We start from the raw sequence: 21326 nt of genomic DNA, 5'->3' as shown, positions 1-21326 counted from the left end.
TCTCCTCCTTCAGCTTTCAGTGAAAATTCTCCAAGGACGACTTTATCCAGCCATCTTTTATTCCGCTTATCCTCTCTATTGTGCAAAGTATTTTTTTCAAAACAGATACATTTCGTTCCATATAATGTTCACTTCGGGCTCACACAGCAATCCACTTGGCATCACTATCCTCACATTCCATATTGTGTGTGATTCTGTGGTGCCTTTTATTTGCACATTTCAGTTGGGCACTGCAAGTATATTGTTAAATACAAACGTGAATTCACGTTTTATTATATCATATATTTCATTATTTATTATATTATAATATCTACAAAATAGTTTTTGTGTTGCTTGTAATAGTTGCTCTGTGTTCCGTTTCCATAGTGACCATATTGAGTTACATAAAAACACACAATGCATTTGCATTAGTTGTAGTGTTTTATAAGTCAGCCAAGATCCAGACCCGTAGTTGCCGGTTCACAAAAATTATGGACCGCAGCAGAAAAAAAGTTTGGGACCACTGCCTTAATAAACTTAGCCTTCGCTCCTGACATTTACTCGATACTTAAGGCCTGTGTCTTATGTATGTTGTCCTTTTAAACATGATAAAGAAACATTTATGCCCTGCTGTATTCTGTCCGTATAACATATTTGACCCGGTTTTACGATACGTATATGTAAGTTTGGTTATAGGCCATGTTGACAAGCTGCTCCCTTGTTATCACCAGTCAACAGTGTGTAATTTCCTTGTTGGTGTCAATCAGGAAGTAGAAACACAATCATAAACCTTTGGACCATGTCGGCAGCACTCCCTCTGTCTTTATCAGCAAAATCCCAGTACGTTATTGTTACCAAACCACACAACAGATAATTAATTAATTTTATTCAGACATGCCTCTCATGTCCCCTTACAAAGTATTGATTAAAATACATCAGTAAAACAAAAGAACAAAAGAAAATGAAAAAAAAAATGGATATGGGAGTTTGAATAGGTTGAGTTTTAAATATTGTGAACGCGTCTGTTTGTGTTATGTGTGGGGGTGTTGAGAGAGTTCCAGAGTCTGGGTGCACAGGAATGGGGTGGTGTGGAGAGCAGCAATGGGTGGAAGAAATCCGACCAGGTGATGGTGTGAATGAAGTGCAAACGAGAGGGTGCTGTCCAGGGTGATGCTGAGATGTTTGACTTGCAAGGAAAAGGGGAGCAGGAATGCATTGATGATGATTGTGGGTGCAGGAGTGAGTTTGACACACTTGGACAAGACACAAGTGGGTGAGGGAGCTGATTGGGAGCCATAAATGACGTGGCTGGCTAGTAATGGCGCAAAGCAAAACTTAATGAGTAAGACGTGAACAAAGTCGCTCAAGAAAATAATAAAATATTATCAGCATAGCAGTGAAAAAGATCCCACGGTGTTGGACGTTTCGAGTAAAGAGAGTCTTATCACACTCAGCTCTGCGGAATTGCTTAATCAAAACTTTCATTTCTGCAAGATGACAAGTAGCATTGATATCAATTGAATTTTCATCGAAGGGTCAAGAGATCCAGAACCATTCCTCATTTTGCGTGTGAACCCCTGAGGTTTCAGTTCATACCCGTCTAGGAATTCAGCATCCTCAGACAATTTGCATGCAATTTGTCTTCCAGAGACCATGCTCATCAAAGTACAGTTGAAGGCCCCGTTGGAATTCCCTTCCAACCGACTGCGAATGGTTACCCAGCCGCCCTCTTTCGCACTTTTAAAAGTTTGCTCCCTTACAGGTCCCTCTGAGTGGCTTTGGGAAGCGTGAGACCACAACACCTTTCCGTCGGGATAAACGTAGCTGAACGTGCAGACTGGGCCGTCCTTGGTCATGCTGCCCTTGACCATCCCGCAGCACTCTGAGGGGCAGACCATCAATTTGGAATCAATGTTTGCACTTGGACAAAACTCAAAACAATGCACGGATTCTGAAGAATGGGTCAATATCAGGAATGATGTAAATAGAGTAGGTTAAAGAAACTCTAAGGTTTTATTATAAATTATTATTTTTATTTTTTTACAAGGTGCACTATAGAAACATCCACCCATCCATTTTCCGAACCACATATTCTGTTGGATAAAAATACACCAAAATGGGTTCATTTGAACCCAATTAACACTAGGGGGGGTTATTCATTAAACCCAACTCAGAGAGCCGAAATGTTCCATAAGTCTAAATATGAATGTTTGTTTGTCTGCAATCGGCCGGAGACTATTCCCTGAGAAAGATCGGCTGTTTACGCTTACATTGACTTATAGTTTAAAAGGCTCAGTTTATTTTTTATAGACAGCCGTTTCATTCATGAGGCAAAAATAAATAAATAAATAAATCCTTTAAATTCAGACACAGGCACACAGTGAAGCTTTTTGGGATCGGTTTATTTCTCAGTTTTGCTATTCACTGAGTTTAGATGATGCACGAACTTGAGATGCGAAACCGCTCATTTCAAGCCTTTATGTGATTTGAGATGCAAGTTTTATTTTATATAAGGTTCTTGTTCCAAATTGGCCATGTAGTGTGAATTCAGTGTAAATAAGCTTGACTTTTTTAACGCTTGAAATGTTTTGGTGGTGTTGATGATGTAGATGTGCACTGACCTTGCAGTTCTATCCAGCTGTATCCATGTGAAATTCCCCGGTTAGAACGCAGTTTGCACATGTAGCGGTTTGAGGCGCCGCTATCCTTCGGCTGCACTTTTTTGAAGATGAGCGACAGATGGCCTTTTTTGTACTCGCAGTGGAAGTCACTTTTTGTATTTTTGCTGTGGTTCAATTCCCCCTCACTGTTCACGTGACACAAAGGCTTGTGGTTTTGGGACCACTCCATATGTTTGACTGACAGCCCGTCCCTCCACGTTGACACATTGCAGTGTAGTGCCACTGACTTGCCACACTCGGCTGTCACATTGCTGACGCTCACCAATCCTGCAAACAAATGCACAGACAATTCAGAACGCAGTTGTAACACACCCAAAACATGAATTCCTGCGAAGAAAGAGTTAGCATCAGAATCATTTTAATTCTGTATTCTGACCAGTGAGGTGCACGGTGGAAGACAATCATGAAGTCAATCAAACTAAAAAAATTCCAGACGTGCTGAACTACTCTCCAAGCCATGCAGCTTCATATGAAATTGTTGAACATTTAAAATGATAATTTATTAAGGATCCGAGTGTCATTTTTCGAATTTTTAACGTGAAGAAAAAATATTCATATTATTTCCAACGAAATTGATGCAAGTTAATGCTGGGGGGAAAAAAAGTGTTTCAAAGCTTGGGACAGGACAAATAAATCAAATCCCAGAATAATAAAAAAGAAAAAAAGAGCAACACTCTTTTTGTGTAATTTCACTCTACTATGCTTTTTCTGAAAGCAAAGATGAAAAATGGATTTAACTCATAACTGCAATTTTTATCCCATCATTCCATCCATGCATCGATTTCCTTCCACTTTTCTGGGCTGGGGTCAATTGGGCAAAAACCCTAGCAGGGAATCCGAGACTTCCCTCTCCTTAGCCCCTTCTTCCAGCTCTTCCGAAGGAATCCCATGGCGGTCCCATGCCAGCTGGAAGACATCTCTGCTTCACGTTCGTCCCCGGAACTCCTCAGCAGGGAGGTGTCCAGGAAACCTCCTAACCAGATGCCCGAGCCACCTTATCCGGTTCCTCTCGATCCCAAGATACTTGAACTCCTCTGCTTGGGGCAGGATCTCGGCCTGACTGAGTATTAAGGTCGCAGATTTGGAGGAAGTGTTGATGGGGCTCTGCACTCTCCTTCTGAGATGCGGGTGGAGCAGAATTTCTTTGTAGCCATTTAGGAAGTCTTTCTCCAGAGTCTCACCAAACTCCTCCCACACCTGGGTTTCCTGTGACCAAAAAAGCTGGCTAGCCGGTACCCATCAGTTGCCTCGGGGGTCCACCAAATGTTTGAGGGTTGTCGCCACAACAGGCACCAAGTAGCTTATGGCCACAGCTTCGTTCGACGGCCTCAACAATGGAGGCGCAGATCATGGTCCACTCTCACACAATGCCGCCTAGAGTGTCCTGGTGACAAATGCCCATGTGGACACCCGGATGTCTGAAATTGTGTGTTTGTTATGGAAAGTGCATGATGAGCACAGAAATCCAACACCACTTGGGTTCTGTTCCTCTAGATCTCATTGTCACTGCCCACGTGTGCATTGAAGTCCCCCAGCAGAACAAGGGAGTCCCCAGCTGGTACTTTGCCTACTCTGAACTTAAATAGAGCAGTGCAAGAATGTGCAAAGTAAAAACCTCAGCAGGAAAATAGCTTTTATCACCCATCGATTGCAACAATACCAACATCATAACAGTAATGTTTCAACAATAAATGCACATTTTCTTATTGCCTTTCAAGGACATTTTCCAGCCGTCAAATGCCCACCGTTGTCACGCAGAACAACTCTTGTGAGTGAAATACATGCAGCGGGATGGAGACAGTACCAAAATAAATTAGGACAAAGATAGATGCGTACCTTGTGTTGCAAGAGTCAATTCGGTTAGAAAGCAGACAAAGAGAAGGCTTGTGAATTTCATCCTTGGTCCTCACTGTGAAATGGAAAATGTAGTAAGAAGATGGCAGAAGGATAAACACCTTTTGCTTTCAGTTTTCTTCATGCTGCGCACGCATAGTTCGTTGAGTACACATTGTTAATGATTAAAGAAACACAAACGGGGCTTCTCACATGAAGTGGTCTGGAGGATGAACAAGGCAATGGAGAGAGAAATTGCCGGATGTGTGTGTGTGACTGTCAGCGTTTTAAGATCCTTTTGATGGGGCAGTAGCAGTTGCAATCAAAAGGCACTTTGTATGAAAGCCTTTGAAATATTGTAGTAGTCCATTTCTGGCAACTTACAGGAATAACTGCTGATTGTTAAATCCAGAGCGAAGACATGGTCAAGGGCTCCCTCTGCAGGGGTATCAAACTCAGTTCAGGGCCTCATTCATTTCCAATCTGATTTTAAGTGGGCTAGGAAATTTCTTAAAGAGAAAGTGAAGTCAAATTATTTTTATTATCATTTTTTATTACAATATTTTCTTCCCACACCCACTAGTCTAAACACCGCATTCTGATTAATATCGTGTTTATGGAATATGAATTAAGCAGCAAAATGTCCAATGAATACATCTTGTTTCGACAGTCCATGGCTAGTAATGAAATACAATTCCAATTTCTTCATTGAGATCAAACACGGCGCTGACTGAATGCTAACACAAATTTAGACTGAAAATTAACCCCCATATATTTGCTTGTTCAGGGAAAAAGCTTCATCTGGTCAGACCATAGTGGTGTGTAAAAAAAAATAATAATAAAAAAAAACTTGTGGCATCTCTTTGCAATTACACACATATTGGGCATTATGTTCTCGCGGATTTTTGCTGTTCACTTCGAGGGTTGGTTGTGAGTAGCGCGGACTCGACACACATTTGAACACTGTTTCAATCTCACGATGATCTATTGGTTAACCCAGCCTGACTTCCATTATCACTCCCTGACGATGTGAATGTGAGTGTGAATTGTGTTCAGTCTAGATGTGACTTATGATTGGGTAGCAAACAGTACAAGGTGTTGTCTGCCTTTCAATTGACAATTAGCCTCCTGTCAATTTTCTATAGATTTTATCCTCACTCTGCAAAGAAAGGCAGTTTTATGTATATAGTGTATTTCATACAAAAGGTGCTTCACATGATTAAAAGTGCAACATTTAAAAGCAATTACAGAGAAAGGAACTGAGGAATAAAAGGTAGTTTACTAAATTGACTAAAAGAACATACGCTGCAAGATAAAGAGTTTTACAAATGTAGTGGAATACGTAGGAAAATCTCAATCATACATACAAAAGTATTCACACTTGGGGCTGAGATCACTTCTGTTGGCATCTTATTCAATTTATATGCAGCATAACAGCTAAATGCTGCTTCACCATGTGTGCTTTGAACTCCGGGCTCCACTAATTGACCCAAATCTGCAAACCTCAGAGCCTTACTTTGTTTATGTTCCATTCGCAGGGATGGGCAAATTTTTTTGATTGGTGGGCCACAATGGGTTCTTAAATTTGACAGAGGGGCCGGACCTGGAGCAAATGGATGGAGTGTTTTGGTAACCTCACCTCATCTGAGAAAAATTTAATTTTAAATGAAAGTGAGCAAAACAATTACAACAATATATATGTCTTTGAAAAAGCACAGTATTTAGAAAATAAAACATCAACAAGGTTTATTCATTTAATTTTTTTTCAAGTTTGGCGGGCCGAATTAAAACGTTTAACGGGCCGCATGTGGCCCTCGGGCCGTAGTTTGCCCATGATTACATTAGAGGGATCAAACTACATGCTAACCTTGTTGCCAGCCAATCACAAACCTGACAATTCGACTTGGCCTTTTTATTTGTGCACACTATATTGTTTTCGAAATGTACTCAAAGACTCCAGTGATGCTTTTTGTATAGTGTTTCAATTATTTTGTCACTTCTGCTCGAGCGTTTTGATGTTTTTTTTTTACCTCCTCGACATGACCAAATGCTCAAAGTAGCTTGTACACTCAGTAAAGGTTTTATGATGGCAACAGTTGGACCTTGATTTCTTTGTTTTTTTTGTGGGCAAAATTGTTCAACGTTAGAGGTTTATCAAAACAGTTATTTTTTTTCTATACTATGAATAAACATTTCCACACTAGTACGCAAATACATTGTCACATACAAGTCTTACTTGGCTTGCAGTGGTGCAGTTTAATTTACAGGGCATATCAACTTTTATCCTGGACTTTAATTGCTTCGGGGACCAGATTACCCATCATGCTGAGTATTATCTGTAGCTTTAGTGGGATTTACTGCAGGTCTGCTAAACTGCTGAAGTTGTTTGAAACCGGTTAAATAAATGTTGACACTAATCCTGCGGTCACAGTCCCAACTCTTAATGGTGAGGTTGGGTGAGATCCTGGTGGGTCCGGTGAGGGATGACACGGTCTAATTATGTGAAGGCCGAAATATGGCATCAGCATCCTCAAGGAAGTCTCCTAATGATCTTTTAAAACGCTTTACTGCTCCATTGTTGGTCATTCTTCGGAACATTTCCTATTTTCGCCTGACTTTACTCATAAAACCTGCAAAGGTTTTCAATCATTTTAATATCATTTCACTTTCTTATTTCTGTTTAATTCAGGACATGTGTGTTGGATGCTTCAGTTGGTGTGTTGTCGTCAAACACTTGGGAACATTTCCCTTTTCAGTGCTCAGCAAGACACTGGTGAAAACGGAAAAAATGAAAAGTGCCATTCATGAATGTTCATTTCAGGTTTTCAGGAGAAAGAAAGAGGCTGTGACTCAGCAGTCAACAAAGAAGCGTTTGTACCCAGAAAGGGACCGTAAACACTATGGGAATCACCTTAATTGTATTTTTTCCCCCTCAGAAATTGGTTTAAGTTTGCCACTCCATATTCTTCAATTAATAGCATTTCTCTTGGCTGTGTTACTACCAGTATTTTTTTTCTTTCATTTTTTTAATTCAATCAGAGTTCAGCCTCTATGTCCCATGTCAATGTAATTCACTTTAGGCTTTTGGAATAATAGTGCTCATCAAAGTAACTTAAACCACATTAGCAATGCTGCGGCAACACACCTGATTCAAATGAACAGAATTCTTCAGAGCTTGCTGACGAGCTGATCATTTGAATCAGGTGGGTTGCAGCCGGGAGAGATTGAAAGCAAGCAGGAAAGCGGCCCTCCAGGATGGGATCTTGAGACCACTGCTCAAATTCACACCAAATAATGTCAGCATTTTTGTGATTGGTTTGTCGAATTAATAATTTTGCACACGTTGATATTTTGCAGAATCAGCATATCTGGTGAGTAAGATGTTTTTTTTCATGATTTTGTGAAGTTAGTAGAAATCTTAAAGCACTTCAACTGCAATAAAAGGGGGAGTTTGATGTTTATTTCTTTTTAAGAAACCATGCACCCGAAAGAATAACCTATCAGACACAAAAGGGGTAACTGGTAAGGGGTCAATCATTTGCCAAGCACTCAGGTCATCGGCACAACTTTGCATTCCCAGTCTGACCTGCTAGTACATTTATCACGTTTATGATTTTGAATCGATTTTACATTACAAAAAAAAATAAAACATAACATTTAGTAAGACTATTAGGGATAAGTCCTAAATCCTCCCAACACCATCCATGGCTGACATTGGCTTGTTGAGAGTAACTAATGCTGTCTTAGCATTGCTACCTGATACAATCAGGTATCATTTTTTGAGCATATCCAGATGATTTGTGACTCTGAAACACACCAGGCTCCGCCCCCTCCCTAAAAAAAACACCACAGCTAATGACGGATGAGCTGGAATTGGAGGGAAGTCAATCACAGATTTAGGCCAAACAGAAATAGTATATGTGGTTTATTTTAGGATAACACTAAGACCTGATGACTTGGCCTGAGGCCTTGATAAGTCTTTTTAATTTGGAGAGAATTAAAAAAAAAAATGCTGCAGCGTCTGTCTTGGGGATCCAGGACAAAAAAAAAATAAAAATAATGATTTTGATGATAATGCTCAATTTTCTTGAACTGTCAGTGAATAAATATATAGTATTTAACTAAGAATGTTGTTGCAGTTGGAGTTTGCAGTAGTGTTCAACTGAACTGCATCATACTGTTTGTTTAATCTCAATACATTTTTTCATGTTCTGTCTGGTTTTGGTTTAGAATTTAGTGTCATGTTTTCCCTATGTTCCTTTATGTTTGTCTTGTTGGGTTATTGGATCCACCTGGGCTAGCAGTCTGTAGTGTTATCCAATAAGGTCACTCCAACCCTTTGTGTCATGTCCAGCAGGTGTTCTTCGTTGTCTCGTCAATTTGTCTGTATTTAGTTTTCAGTGTTTCCTTTTGCGTAGATGTACATGAGAAAATAATGGCGCATAGACTGGTCATAATGTTAATTTCTTTTCAAATGAGAATTTTATTGGAGGTCCAGCCTTTCATTTCCTTTAGTAGGTTTGAAAGGTATTTTTTATTTTTTATTTTTTTTAATTTTTTAATATACATTTTTTTTTTTATGCTTTTGTCTTCCCCCGACTTAATTATTCTAACGTCCTCTATGTTGGTGGCAGCCGGGCTTCCTTTGCTCACCTATATTGGTGTATCTCCACTGACTCCCAATACATTTGAGAATTCTGTTCATTTTTTAATTATTTTTTTATTCATTTATTTATTTTTTTATGAATGAGCTTGCTGTCTGACCTTTTACACCTATATACTCCAACACGATCTCTGAGGTCTGATGACGCGCCACTCCTTGTCGTTCAAGAGCAAGGTTGAAAAGGGAGGGGCAACAGAGACTTTGGTGTTGCAGTGTCCAAAATGTGGAATGAGTTGCCCCTCCAGGTTAGACTAGCCCCTCCCCCTCTTATAATTTAAACAAGAGACTACATAGGGGTGTTCCAAGCAGTCAATAAGACTGGTAGCGACAAAGCTCTACTGTAGGAGCAATCAGCCCCGCTGCCTCCACGTAAACATTGAGGGCATTGTGCTTCGCCATCTGTGATTTTGTCACACATCAATCGCACCATTTATCCGCAGCGTGTGATGGAGCTTTTAGAAGAATGTAATGACATAATTGTGATCAGTGAGCAGCTGTGCGTCACAGCTGGCAGCGACTTTGAAGGGAAGAACCAGAATGAGAAAGTCGCTTGATGTGTGCCTCAATGTCTTAGGAAGTCGTCGTCACGGAGAGATCAGGCTAATTATGGTGGGAGTTCATGTCAAATGCAAATCAAAGGAATTCATCAAGAAACTTTCCAAGCCTAACATAAAGTGGAAATTACAGCATTTTATCTGTGGGTGGGCGTTTGGGACTGTTCGGAATTATGGGGGTTCATGTAAACCACGTGGTGACTTGGCTTCAATTGAAACGTGTGCTGCTATTCTCCCCTCCATCCATTTTCTATAGCATTTGTCCTCATTAGGCAGGGATGCAGACATAAGTTTTAGGACATTTTGTTGCCATTTTCCCATTGCACAAAAAATACTTTCAAAATAATTGTGACTTTGCTTGAACATACTAAATGATACATACACCACTGGCGTGTGGAGAGCATTTTTCAACTACCCTCTAAATTTGAGCGATCTTAAGACTTTATTTACTGAAAATTGTATTGCGTGCGTGCACGCACGTGTGCACCAGCTCCCCGAAACTTCTTATCCGAAAATCACCCATAGTCATCTACTTTCTCTTCTTCATTTCTCTTCCCAGAGCTTTTATTTTCGGCTGGGCTCCCAGCTTAGATTCTAGGTTCAAAAAGCTACTTTATGATAGGATGATTAAAAGTGGTTCAAACGGCCTCCATCCAGACATCGACTTGAAGCAAGTGCTCATAGATTTTTATTGCCAGAGCCTCAACACTGGGTCGTTTGTTTGATTAGAAAAGAAATGATTGTCCTAATTACAGTAGAAGCAAAGCAGCATTCTGGGCTGCACATTTCCTGTATTTCATTTATTAATAAGGCTTTTACAAATGCTGGCCTCTTCATCCACCAGGTGTTTGCAATAAGTAGATTCTACTGTCTAGTAATGACCATAACAACCTTTGCAGCACTACAATATAGTAGCCATTAGTCATCGGCCAGTGTACTTTAGGATTGTTGAGAGAAAAATTAGTTCTTACTCTTGACATGTGGATTCGGGTAATCTAAATAGGCCGTAGTGTTCAGCCTAGTGGCAGCAATAAAACTTAAACACAATGAAAAGGAAGCACATTTCCTGTTCTCTGTATTGAGAGATGTTTGTGTTCTACTACAAAGTACTATCCTTCAAATAGTTCCCCTGTGAACACATTTTCATTTGTAAATGAACTGGGGGCAAAATTCATCTTCTGGACAATATTTACTTCTCAGTAGCTCATCATTCATCACTGGAAGCTGTTTGATAATTGTCTATTTAGGTTAAAAACCCTCAATGAAGACCCCATTCAAGGCAGAATTTACATGTCGGTAGGTAGAAGTGCCTTTGCCAATTTAGTGTCAAAATCAGAATATTTTCCATTTAATTCTCAAGTGACCTATATCTGAAATCAATAGCCTCATTCATACTTAAACCATTGAATGTATGGAAATCCAGACAAAACGTTAGCATGGTCCGTTAGTGGCAATGCATGAGATGAATGACCTGTTCCAACAGAATGGACCTGCTGCCCGCATGTTGCTCAGGATGCTTCCCCTATTGTATAACTCACACTTCTACTCTCTATTGAGGTTTGAAGAGGAATTATTGACATAAACATGACGTCAAAACATACGTACAAGCTCCATACACCAAGTTGTGATGCAGTATAATTCACTAAAGTGACGTTTATCGCAGAGGTTAAGTTCCAGACTGTTATAAATATTTAAAAGTTTCATACATATGCTACCAAAATATACACGTGAGGTGCAGATATTATATTTGTCCACTTGGGGCTGCCATTCTCATATTCGACACTGTAGAATTTGCGCTGTTGAATGCGTGTGTGCCAAATAAAAGAGGGTCTGGTCTGTTGTGTGACGTGAACGTGAGCGAATGAGAATGTAGAATTGGCTCGCCGATAACTGGCTCAACCGTTAAGGCTTCTTTATACTTCTGCGTCCGATGTCCGTGCGTACGTCACTGCGTCGATGTCGCGCGTCAATTGCCTTCACGCTCTGGCGCACCCACACGTTTTGAAAATGTGTTGCATTTTCACTCCAAGTTGGGCAGTGTTGCAACGGCGAATTTGACACTCAAAACCTTCCACCTTCGCTGGCACTCCAATAATTCCAAGCCTACGGCTGCGGAAATGTCACACCAGGAGTTGGCTGCCATTTGGCCAGCTTTATAAAAACTGGAGCTGGCATCATCTAGATCATTAGCTCTTCCTAGTTTTAACAGGCTCATACTACCGGTATCACAGGACTGGCGGTGAGAAACGGGGGCAGCTGCGCAAAGTAAAGCTCCATCCTTGTAGCCAAAATGTTATCTTCAATAATGTGCGGACAACAACCATATGCTTACGAGAATTTTCTTCATCAGCCGTGGGATACGTCACAACACTTGTGTCACTTCACTGCGTAGGCAACAAGTAAGTGGTAATATTTTATCAAAAATAAGACTGGTATAAGAGTCACTAGCCAAATATGCAAGCATATCCACAAATAAAATAAGTGTATTCATACAGTATGCGCATTCGGCCTAATTGTGAGTTGTAATTATTATATATGCATTTGTCTTTACGTGATGGCGTTCGCTGGTGCTAAAAAAGTGTTGAGGTCAGCTGGACTTTGCAGAAAAAATGCAACTTTGATGAATTAACTGAGATATGATTTTCAACGGGCAGCACGGTGGGCGACTGGTTAGCATGATGGCCTCACAGTGCAGAGGTCGTGGGTTCGATTCCGGCTCCGGCCATCCTGTGTGGAGTTTGTATGTTCTCCTCGTGCCTGCGTGGGTTTTCTCCGGATACTCCGGTTTCCTCCCACTTCCCCAAAACACGCATAGCAGGTTGATTGCACACTCTAAATTGGTTGTTCGTCTGTGTGTGCCCTGCGATTGGCTGACAACCAGTCCAGGGTGTCCACCGCCTACTGCCCGAAGATAGCTGGGATAGGCTCTGGCACCCCCCGCGACCCTCGTGAGGAGATGCGGTCGAGAAAATGGATGGATGGATGGATGGATGATTTTCACCACATTCATGTTGACGAAAAAAATATATATTTTCGCTCCACTCCTTCATTGTACTATCCGTTACTACTACTTCCAGAAACATTAGGGGACAATATTGTTTCCTAAGTAATTTTCTTAAGAGTGTGTTCGAAAGCATTATTCAATTTTTCAATTTTATTTGTATAGCCCTTAATCACAGACAGTCTCAAAGGGCTTTACATAGCCACAATCGACATCCCCGATCTTAACCCCCAGGAGGGCAAGGAAAAACTCACAAAACCTCATTAGGGGAAAAGTGAGAAACCTTGAGAAGGGACCACAGATGGGGGAATCCCCCTTCCAGGATGACCAGGCTGCAATGGATGCCAACTGGGCAACATTTGACACATACAATGATGCTATGCAATAATAGATGAGATAATATAAGAGTCAATTGAATGAAGTGCTGCAGGAAGATGACTTCAGTGGAGTGGGTCCTCATCCAGGGCCGTAATATCCATGGCAGCATATCCGAAGATGAGCCTTCGATCTTGTACCGGTCAGTTGGTGTAAATTCAGTACAGCTACTTCCAAGTGAATCGCCATCACCTAATTCGGGGAATTGGGAACAGAAAAGAAAGAACAGAAATAGCAAACAGGCCAACAAGTAGTTCAATGAAGTGCTGAAATATAAGGAAATCAGAAAAGGCGCTGCATGAAGACGACTTCGGCAGAGCAGGTCCCTTCCCGGTTCGTCAGTGCCGTAATCTTCAAAGCATGTCCCCATCACCTAATTCCCAAGCAGGGGAAGGAGGGGGCAGAAAAGAGAAGAAGCGGCAGTAAACAGGCCAACAAATAATTAAATTAGATGCTAAAGTATATAAATAAATTGATCAAATGTCGCGCTGCAGGAAGACGACATCACTGGAACAGGTGCATGCCCAGTTGGTCAATGCCTTAAACTTCCTAGTGGGTCACCGTCACCTAATCCCCCAGCCGGGGGAAAAGGGGGCAGAAAAGAAAACAAAAGAAAAAAAAAGCGGCAGTAAACAGGCCAACAAATATTTCAGCTAAATGCACAAGAGTATAAATGCGTCTTTAATAGTGTTTTGAACATTTCTACTGAGGTGGCGCCTCTAATATCTGAGGGAAGTGCATTCCAAAGCATTGGTGCCCGAATAGAGAACGCTCTAGAACCTGCGGACTTCTTTTTGGCTCGCGGGATCACTAAAAGACCAGCATTTTGTGAGCGAAGGTTTCGGGACGGAACATATGGTACCACGAGGTCAACGAGATAAGAAGGTGCTAAGCCGTGCAATATTTTAAAAGTAAGTAGCAGAACTTTAAAATCACATCTCAAGTGGACCGGAAGCCAATGCAAATTGGCTAATATCGGGGTAATATGATCAAACTTTCTCGTCTTAGTTAAGAGTCTAGCTGCTGCATTTTGAACTAACTGCAGACTTTTAATACTCGACATGGGGAGACCCGAGAGCAAAGCGTTACAATAGTCGAGGCGAGATGTAACAAACGCATGGATTAAGATTTCCGCGTCACACGTTGATAGAATTGGGCGAATTTTAGCAATGTTACGCAGATGAAAAAACGCAGTTCGAGTAATATTTTTAATGTGCATTTGAAAAGACATAGTTGCGTCAAATATAACACCGAGATTTTTTGTTGAATCCTTTTGGATAATATTACATTTATCGATATTCAGAGTGGTGTCTTTGAAAAGGTACCGATGACGCGCTGGTCCAATGATGAGCATCTCGGTTTTATCTGAGTTAAGACGCAAAAAATTGAAAGACATCCATTGTTTAATTTCGGCAAGGCACGCCTCTAATTTATAGCAGTCGCGGGGATTCGTTATATCCAACGGCATGTATAATTGCGTATCATCAGCGTAACAGTGAAAACTAATGTTATATTTCCGTATAATATCACCAAGCGGTAGCATATAGATGCTAAACAATAGAGGTCCAAGTACCGATCCCTGCGGAACTCCACATATGATCTTACAAAGATCCGAAGTCGTATTGCCATGAATTACACGGTGCGTCCTCTCCGACAGATACGAATTAAACCAAGAAAGCGCTGAACCTGAAATGCCAACACACGTTTCAAGGCGTTTTAATAATATGTTATGATCAACGGTATCAAAAGCGGCACTAAGATCGAGTAAGAGTAATATTGATGAGGTGTCGGCGTCCATAGCTATGAGAAGATCATTAGTAACTTTAGCAAGGGCCGTCTCAGTAGAGTGGTCGGCTCTAAAACCCGATTGGAAAGGTTCAAATTGATTATTAACAGTCATATATTCATTAAGTTGTTGCGCTACGACTTTTTCAAGAATTTTTGCAATAAACGGAAGATTTGAAACCGGCCTATAGTTGATGAGACTCTCTGGGTCAAGGTTTGGTTGCTTAAGTAATGGTCGGATAACGGCGGTCCTAAAAGCTGCTGGTACTACACCCGTGGTAAGTGATAGATTAATTATATTTAAAACAGACGGTCCTAGGGTCGTAAACAGTTCTTTAATTAGTTTGCCAGGAAGCGGATCGAGCACACAAGTTGTCGGTTTTGCCGCACTAACCAATTTTGTTAGGCTCTCAAGAGATATTTTTTTAAATTGACATAAGGTTATCGGACAGTTATCAGCCCTAATGTCCCTATTAACACAATTTATCGCGGAATTCGACGGAATTTTAAGAACAGTGTCTTTAATCTCATCACGAATACATTCTATCTTCTGAGTAAAAAATTGCATAAAATCGTGAGCTGAATAGGAAGAGCTATCCGAGGTTGGTCGCTGTTGCGTTAGCATTGCTACGGTATCAAATAAATATTTAGGATTGTTTTTATGTAAGACAATTAATCTAGAATAATAATTAGTTTTGGCTAAATTAAGCGCTTCTTTGTATATTAGTAAACTATCGCACCATGCCTGACGGAAGACCTCAAGTTTGGTCGCACGCCATTTGCGCTCAAGCTTCCTACAAGATCGTTTCAGTACGCGCGTTTCCTCTGTAAACCACGGAGTAAGCCTCTTTGGACGAGTTTTAGTTTTTAAAGGCGCGACGGAGTCAAGCGCATTTAACAAAGCGACATTAAAGTTGTTTGTGAGATCATCAATCGTACCAATATAATTAGGAAACGAAGCAGTTGCTAAAGGGAGTAGCTCAGAGAGCGCAACGATGGTTGAGGAGCTAATGTTACGGCTGCTATAATTTTGATTATGGTCAGAACGATGACAGTGAGCCAAGACTTCAAATTTGATAAAGTAATGGTCAGATATAGCACTGGTATATGGTAATACAATTATTTTTGAAGATGCTAAGCCTCGGGTTAATACCAAATCTAGCGTATTGCCATTTATATGCGTTGCTTCATTTATTATTTGCGTGAAACCAAACATATCAATGATTGTCCGAAACGCTACCGTAAGTGGTTCCGACGGGAGATTCATATGAATGTTGAAGTCGCCCATGATAAGTATATTATCCGCATGAGTTACTAAATCAGCTACGAATTCAGAAAATTCATCTAAAAAGCCGGAGTAAGAGCCAGGTGGACGATAAAGAACGGCAAGATAAAACGGCAGCTCGGCTGAGGATCGCATAATGAGAACTTCAAATGTTTTAAAGGAATTGCTAAAACGAGGACTAAGTTTTAGGTTAGATTCGGAAATGAGGGCTACACCCCCGCCTTTCTTTTGAGGGCGCGCAACATGCGAGCTCACGAAGTTTGGAGGCGAAGCCTCATTTAGCGGTAAAAACTGATTTGGTTTTAACCAGGTCTCGCAAAGACCAATCATGTTAAGATTATGGTCTCTAATAAGGTCATTAACTAACAAGGCTTTCGATGAAAGCGATCTAATATTTAAAAAACCGAGTTTCAGTAAAATAGGTCTATCTAAGTTATTCCGCGCAACAGGACTCCTGGTCATAATATTAAGGAGATTGCCTTGCCTAGGTCCCGGATTGTACCTCGAGCGACTATAAACGCGGCGAGAAATTCTGACGGTCGGAATCCGATAGTTATTTACCAGCTTTCGAGTGCTATTATTTTGAGAGAACGGCTCGTCGTCAATAAAACCGACCGAGGAGGAATGCTTAAACCCATCATGTATTGACACCTCAGTAGAAATTATATCAGTATGAGATCTACCAGCGTATGGTGTGTAGCGCTCAAATCTAGAAGAAAAGCTATGTGTGTTGTCTAAGTCTAGCATAGCGCTAGTTAGCTCTAGCCTTACAGACTCCATACCCTTCCTTACAGGCTCAGTATTCGCCTGCAGCCCGACCTGCTCTAATATGAATAGTCATGGAAGGCTCAAACAATAATCTATGTTTCTAGAAAGAGTGATGGCGCCTTCCCAGTTAGGGTGAAGGCCGTCCATCCTCAGCAGGTCGGGTCGGCCCCAGAAAGAAGGCCAGTTATCTATAAACTGCAGTCCGTGCTCACTACAAAAACTAGCCAGCCACTTATTTAGCGAGAATAATCTACTAAACCTCTCATCATTGCCTCTCGCAGGCAAGGGGCCAGAGACAATTACTCGATGCCGACTCATCTTTCTGGCGAGATCACAAGTATATTCCATTAACTCTATTTCTATGCATGACAGCTGTAAACTACTACCGTCTTCCATTATTAGTTTGGTCTTGGCGTAGGTCTGACTGTTTTGCTTATGTGGTTTCAGATCTCATTTTCATGGAAGTTGTTTGTGTGCAATTTAAACTGCTTTCTTTTTTTTTTTTAATTCCACTGTGGGTTACAAGCCACTAACACAGTACACAATGTATTTTTCTGAAACACTAAAATCAGCAGATTTAAAGCAATGTCCTTGCTGGGGGGTGAGGGAGGGCTTTCCAACTGGGACAAGGCTAGTTGAGAAAGAGTGGAAGCGTCAAGTGTAAAACAGGCCTAATGGAAAACAACTGCAAGCCAACATCAATAAAGGCAGCGTTGTAACAGAACCATCTAGCCATTGTTCCCTGTGATGAATTGAGGACGTAAACGTGTGCGGCCTCTATGTGTAATTTCTGCATTAAGGTGGTGAACCTCAAATCTCGTAAGATGTAGAATATACTTGCCGACTTGGCAAAAGAAAAGGGGCAAATGAGGCCATCTAGATGTTGCCATTTCATTCATTTCAATAGGAAAAAAAGATTTGATATGAGTTGTTCAAATCAGACTTGTACTTCAATTCAGAACCACAGTTGGCTTTTGGTTATTATTTTTCTCAAATTATTGACCAATATAAAATGCAAGTATGGCTTGCTGTCTTTAACGACGCAATGTGAATGGCTCAACTAACATGCTGATTTATTGGCTTCCTTAAAAGTGACAAGGTTAACGCCCAATGCCAGTTCTATTCAGGTTGTGCGTTGTAGTGTACGTCGCGCGTCACCGGCTTGTGAGTCGAGCATGCTGACCACTGAGCTAAAAGCTCAGGCGCCAACGTCGAGGCTAGCACCCTCTTTGAAGGCTCAAAGGAGCGGTATTTTGATAAACAGCACAAGCTGGCATCCGTTCACAGAGCAAAAATCTCACTCTCAAACTGGGTCACGGCACCAATGTAACAGTGGCCGTTCCTGTGCTGTTCAGCCACACCTTATTCAGGTTCCGGACCTGCGCCACCACCTCAGAAGACGAGCGCTAACGACAAAGCTAAAATGCCAAGACGCTAACATCCATCCAACCCATCCATTATGTGAACCACGGATTCTCATGAGGCCGGCCGGGTTCACCCTGAACTGGATGCCAGCCAATCGCAGGGCACACAAAGACAAAAAAACATGCGTGTGTTACATCACTACAGCACACCGACTCCTTTTCTTCCTGAGATTCTTCCTCTCGTTCACTTCACCAACATTCCTTTCAAACATAATATTCAACCCTGCCCTCTGCTGTACTGCACGATACCACATCCTAAGATAAACTAATTGAGAGAGAAGGTCATCAATTGATTGCATTTAAAAGAAAATAGACTATTTCAGGTGCTACACACGCTCATACTCACACCTTGTGGCAATTCAGAGTGTCTAATCAACCTGCTATACATGTTTTTGGAATGTGAGAGGAAACCAGAGTACCTAGCGCAAACCCACCCAGGCACGGAGAGAGCATGCAAACTCCACACAGGAAGGCTGAACCCACGACCTCTGCACTGTGAGGCCATCATGCTAACCAGCCTCCGCCCAACCATTACCGCTCGTCTTCGAGGAGTGAGCTTTTACGAACTTACACTTGGCATAAGCTAGCATCCATTTCATAACGATAACGGTGAAAGTGGACTCCAGGTAGAATAATGATGACGTCAGCTAAAGCTAATTGAGATCCATGGAAATGAAATGCAAGTCAATGTGCCAAGAACACTGCCACTGTCCAAAGTTTTAAAGAAAGGCCCCACTTACCTCCGTCCTTGTCTGATGGCTGATAGTGTCGGAGTGGCGGCGTGCCTATCTCCAACACTTTCTCAACGGTGCTGAGTCACTTCCGGTTAAGAACTCTATTGTCTCCCAGATAACCTTCCCTTCCCGTCAGAAGTAGCAAATCTGCAGCCAAGTTGGAGCATAGTCTGCTTTCTGTCTTCCTACCTACCTTCCTTCCTTCCTGCCTTCAAATGTTATGACATGTTTGTTATTACTTTCTATGTTCACACACTGAACTGCATGTACAGGAAATGATGATGCTAATTACCGTACGGTGAATCTCTTTTTAAATGTCGTCAATGTTGTAACATGAATTTACTGGGCAAATAAATGCCACGGAAAGGAAAATAGTGTATTTTTTGGTGAACTTGTAACATTTTTGAGCTATTATGGGGATTAAAGGAGTTTGCAGCATTACAACTGCTAGCAAGATTTGATTGTAATCTCACTTCACTTGTCCCATGAGTCTCTGACCAAAGCCATAAGCATTTGAAAACATTGGGAAAAACAATGAAATGATCTATTACGTACCCTCAAGCTTACGTTTTCATTACAATGACTGCAACTCCTCCTCCAGATTTGTTTTGCCTCATGTATTAAACTTTTATCCTTCCAGCTCCAGTTTCTTGTTTTTTTTCTGTGCTAATTCATGTCTCGAGTTGAGCAAACTGATGTTTGCAAAATTTCTATAGAGACCAGGATTGTCATAGTTTTCCTATTAAAGTTAATTTAATTTAATTTTGACTTTTTTTTTCCAAATTCAGTTTGTTTAATTTTTTGGAAGTTTTTGTAAACGCTTTATTTTGGTTTGTTGTTGGGTGTTTTTTTTAAATTAATTTTAGTCTCTTTTCACGTTGGGTATTTCTTGTGTGCATGTTTTAAAACAAGGTATTCATTATTTATGCATCATAGTATAAATTATAGCAATGTTATCCAACATCTATTGAATAATATAACGCACGAGTAGGCAACCCCGGTCCTACAGAGCCGCTTTCCTCCAGGTGTGATGGTATTTAATTAATATTGAGGTGTGGATGATTATTTATTTATTTTTTTAGTTTATGGATGATGTGCACATACATTAATCACGAACTAAAGGCATGAAGAGAAAGCTTGCACCAGATTTAGCAGAAAGATAATTTCCATCTGTGGTCCATCAAGTTAGATTTCCTTCATTGCTTCTGAGGGAATGCTGTCATTTCTTTTCCTCAGCTAACTAATGTGCTTGTGCCAATCAAGATTTCTTTTTCATTCATTTCATTTCCAGCTCAGCACACAGAGCCAACATGCCATCTCTCTATTTGCTTAAAAATGGTATCAATCCACGCAACAATACACATATTCTTCTTCGTTTATTATTTTCTCTTTCATGATGGCCCAAATGTTCAAACGAAGTCATCACAGTCTGGCCTTCAGAATATGCTGACAATTTAGTGGAACTAAAACTCAAAACTTCTAAAACAGAAAGTTCAGGTGTGAATTTAATTGATAAAGACAAAAACAAAGGACAATTTCGCTATAATTATAGTTAGTCGTACCCAGTAAAAAAATTTTTAACATTTTTATTTTAGATTGTTTATGAAGCTTTTATCACTTTTAATTTCCAAATGGTCACTAAATCAACTGAGCTATGCTACTGTTTGTTTGTTTTTTTTCTGTAGATGAGTGACTTATTTTGGTGTGTCGGAGGCCGGCAACCCTTGATGTTGTCGCGGTTCAGCTCGATCTCCTTGAAAGTCCGGAAAGTGGCCACCTGTTGTTCTGTGCAGCCAACATTCAGTTGATTGGGCTCACCTCAAGATATCGTTCATTGAACTGAAAAATGAAATGAAAGCGTTGGTTGGGTGGTGTGGTCTCCAACGTGCCATACCTACCTACCTACATATAGACAGCCACCACCCCGTCTCCCGTTATCTCGGGAAAGCCACGCTGCCCCATTAGTAAGTTCTGCTTTGTGGGTTGAGACATCTACATTAAAATGTTCATTTCCTCTCAGCATGTTTCCATTAGGTTGCTCAAGCACTCCGGCAGGCTCGGGTCCAATTTATCCCGCCACAATGTGCTGCTGCAGCTGTATGAGTGGCCATGTAATGAGCTCTTAATGGGCCTCTGCCGGTTACATGGTGTCGGTGTGTTTATGAGGAGAGTTATACTAATGTGCCACAAGAGCTACAGTGCACAAAACTTGCAGTATTTCACCTGCCTTTAATCTTTTCAGCC

General features: G+C 41.0%; 1 protein-coding gene across 3 annotated transcripts; it reads right to left on the bottom strand.

The window, feature by feature from the left end:
* Positions 1 to 848: 848 nt before the first annotated feature.
* Positions 849 to 19124, bottom strand: LOC148332204 (uncharacterized). 3 transcript variants are annotated; one of them, XM_088302943.1, is made up of 5 exons: positions 19089 to 19113; positions 4878 to 5002; positions 4497 to 4569; positions 2601 to 2927; positions 849 to 1861 (listed from the first exon to the last, which is right to left on the bottom strand). In XM_088302943.1, exons 3-5 carry the CDS (start codon positions 4555 to 4557, stop codon positions 1461 to 1463), a joined length of 789 nt encoding a protein of 262 aa, XP_088159069.1. In that variant the 5' UTR covers positions 4558 to 4569; positions 4878 to 5002; positions 19089 to 19113; the 3' UTR covers positions 849 to 1460. The 3 variants fall into 3 exon arrangements, with proteins under 3 accessions (XP_088159069.1, XP_088159068.1, XP_088159070.1); XM_088302942.1 differs by lacking the exon at positions 4878 to 5002 and having other exon boundaries at positions 19089 to 19124; XM_088302944.1 differs by lacking the exons at positions 4878 to 5002; positions 19089 to 19113 and adding an exon at positions 4707 to 4748.
* Positions 19125 to 21326: the final 2202 nt, after the last annotated feature.

Source organism: Idiotropiscis lumnitzeri, chromosome 8 (assembly GCF_059441095.1).
Source record: "Idiotropiscis lumnitzeri isolate Australia: NSW breed Sydney's pygmy pipehorse chromosome 8, RoL_Ilum_1.0, whole genome shotgun sequence".
Classification (NCBI taxonomy): Eukaryota; Metazoa; Chordata; class Actinopteri; order Syngnathiformes; family Syngnathidae; genus Idiotropiscis; species Idiotropiscis lumnitzeri.
This window is presented reverse-complemented; position numbering and strand designations above follow the sequence as displayed.

Coding starts and splice junctions, on each gene's coding strand:
- LOC148332204 (XM_088302942.1), bottom strand. CDS start 4,557: ATGAAATTCACAAGCCTTCTCTTTGTCTGCTTTCTAACCGAATTGACT. Junction 2,928..4,496: donor ATTGACTCTTGCAACACAAG/GTACGCATCTAT, acceptor ATTTGTTTGCAG/GATTGGTGAGCGTCAGCAAT. Junction 1,862..2,600: donor CAGCTGGATAGAACTGCAAG/GTCAGTGCACAT, acceptor TCTGCCCCTCAG/AGTGCTGCGGGATGGTCAAG.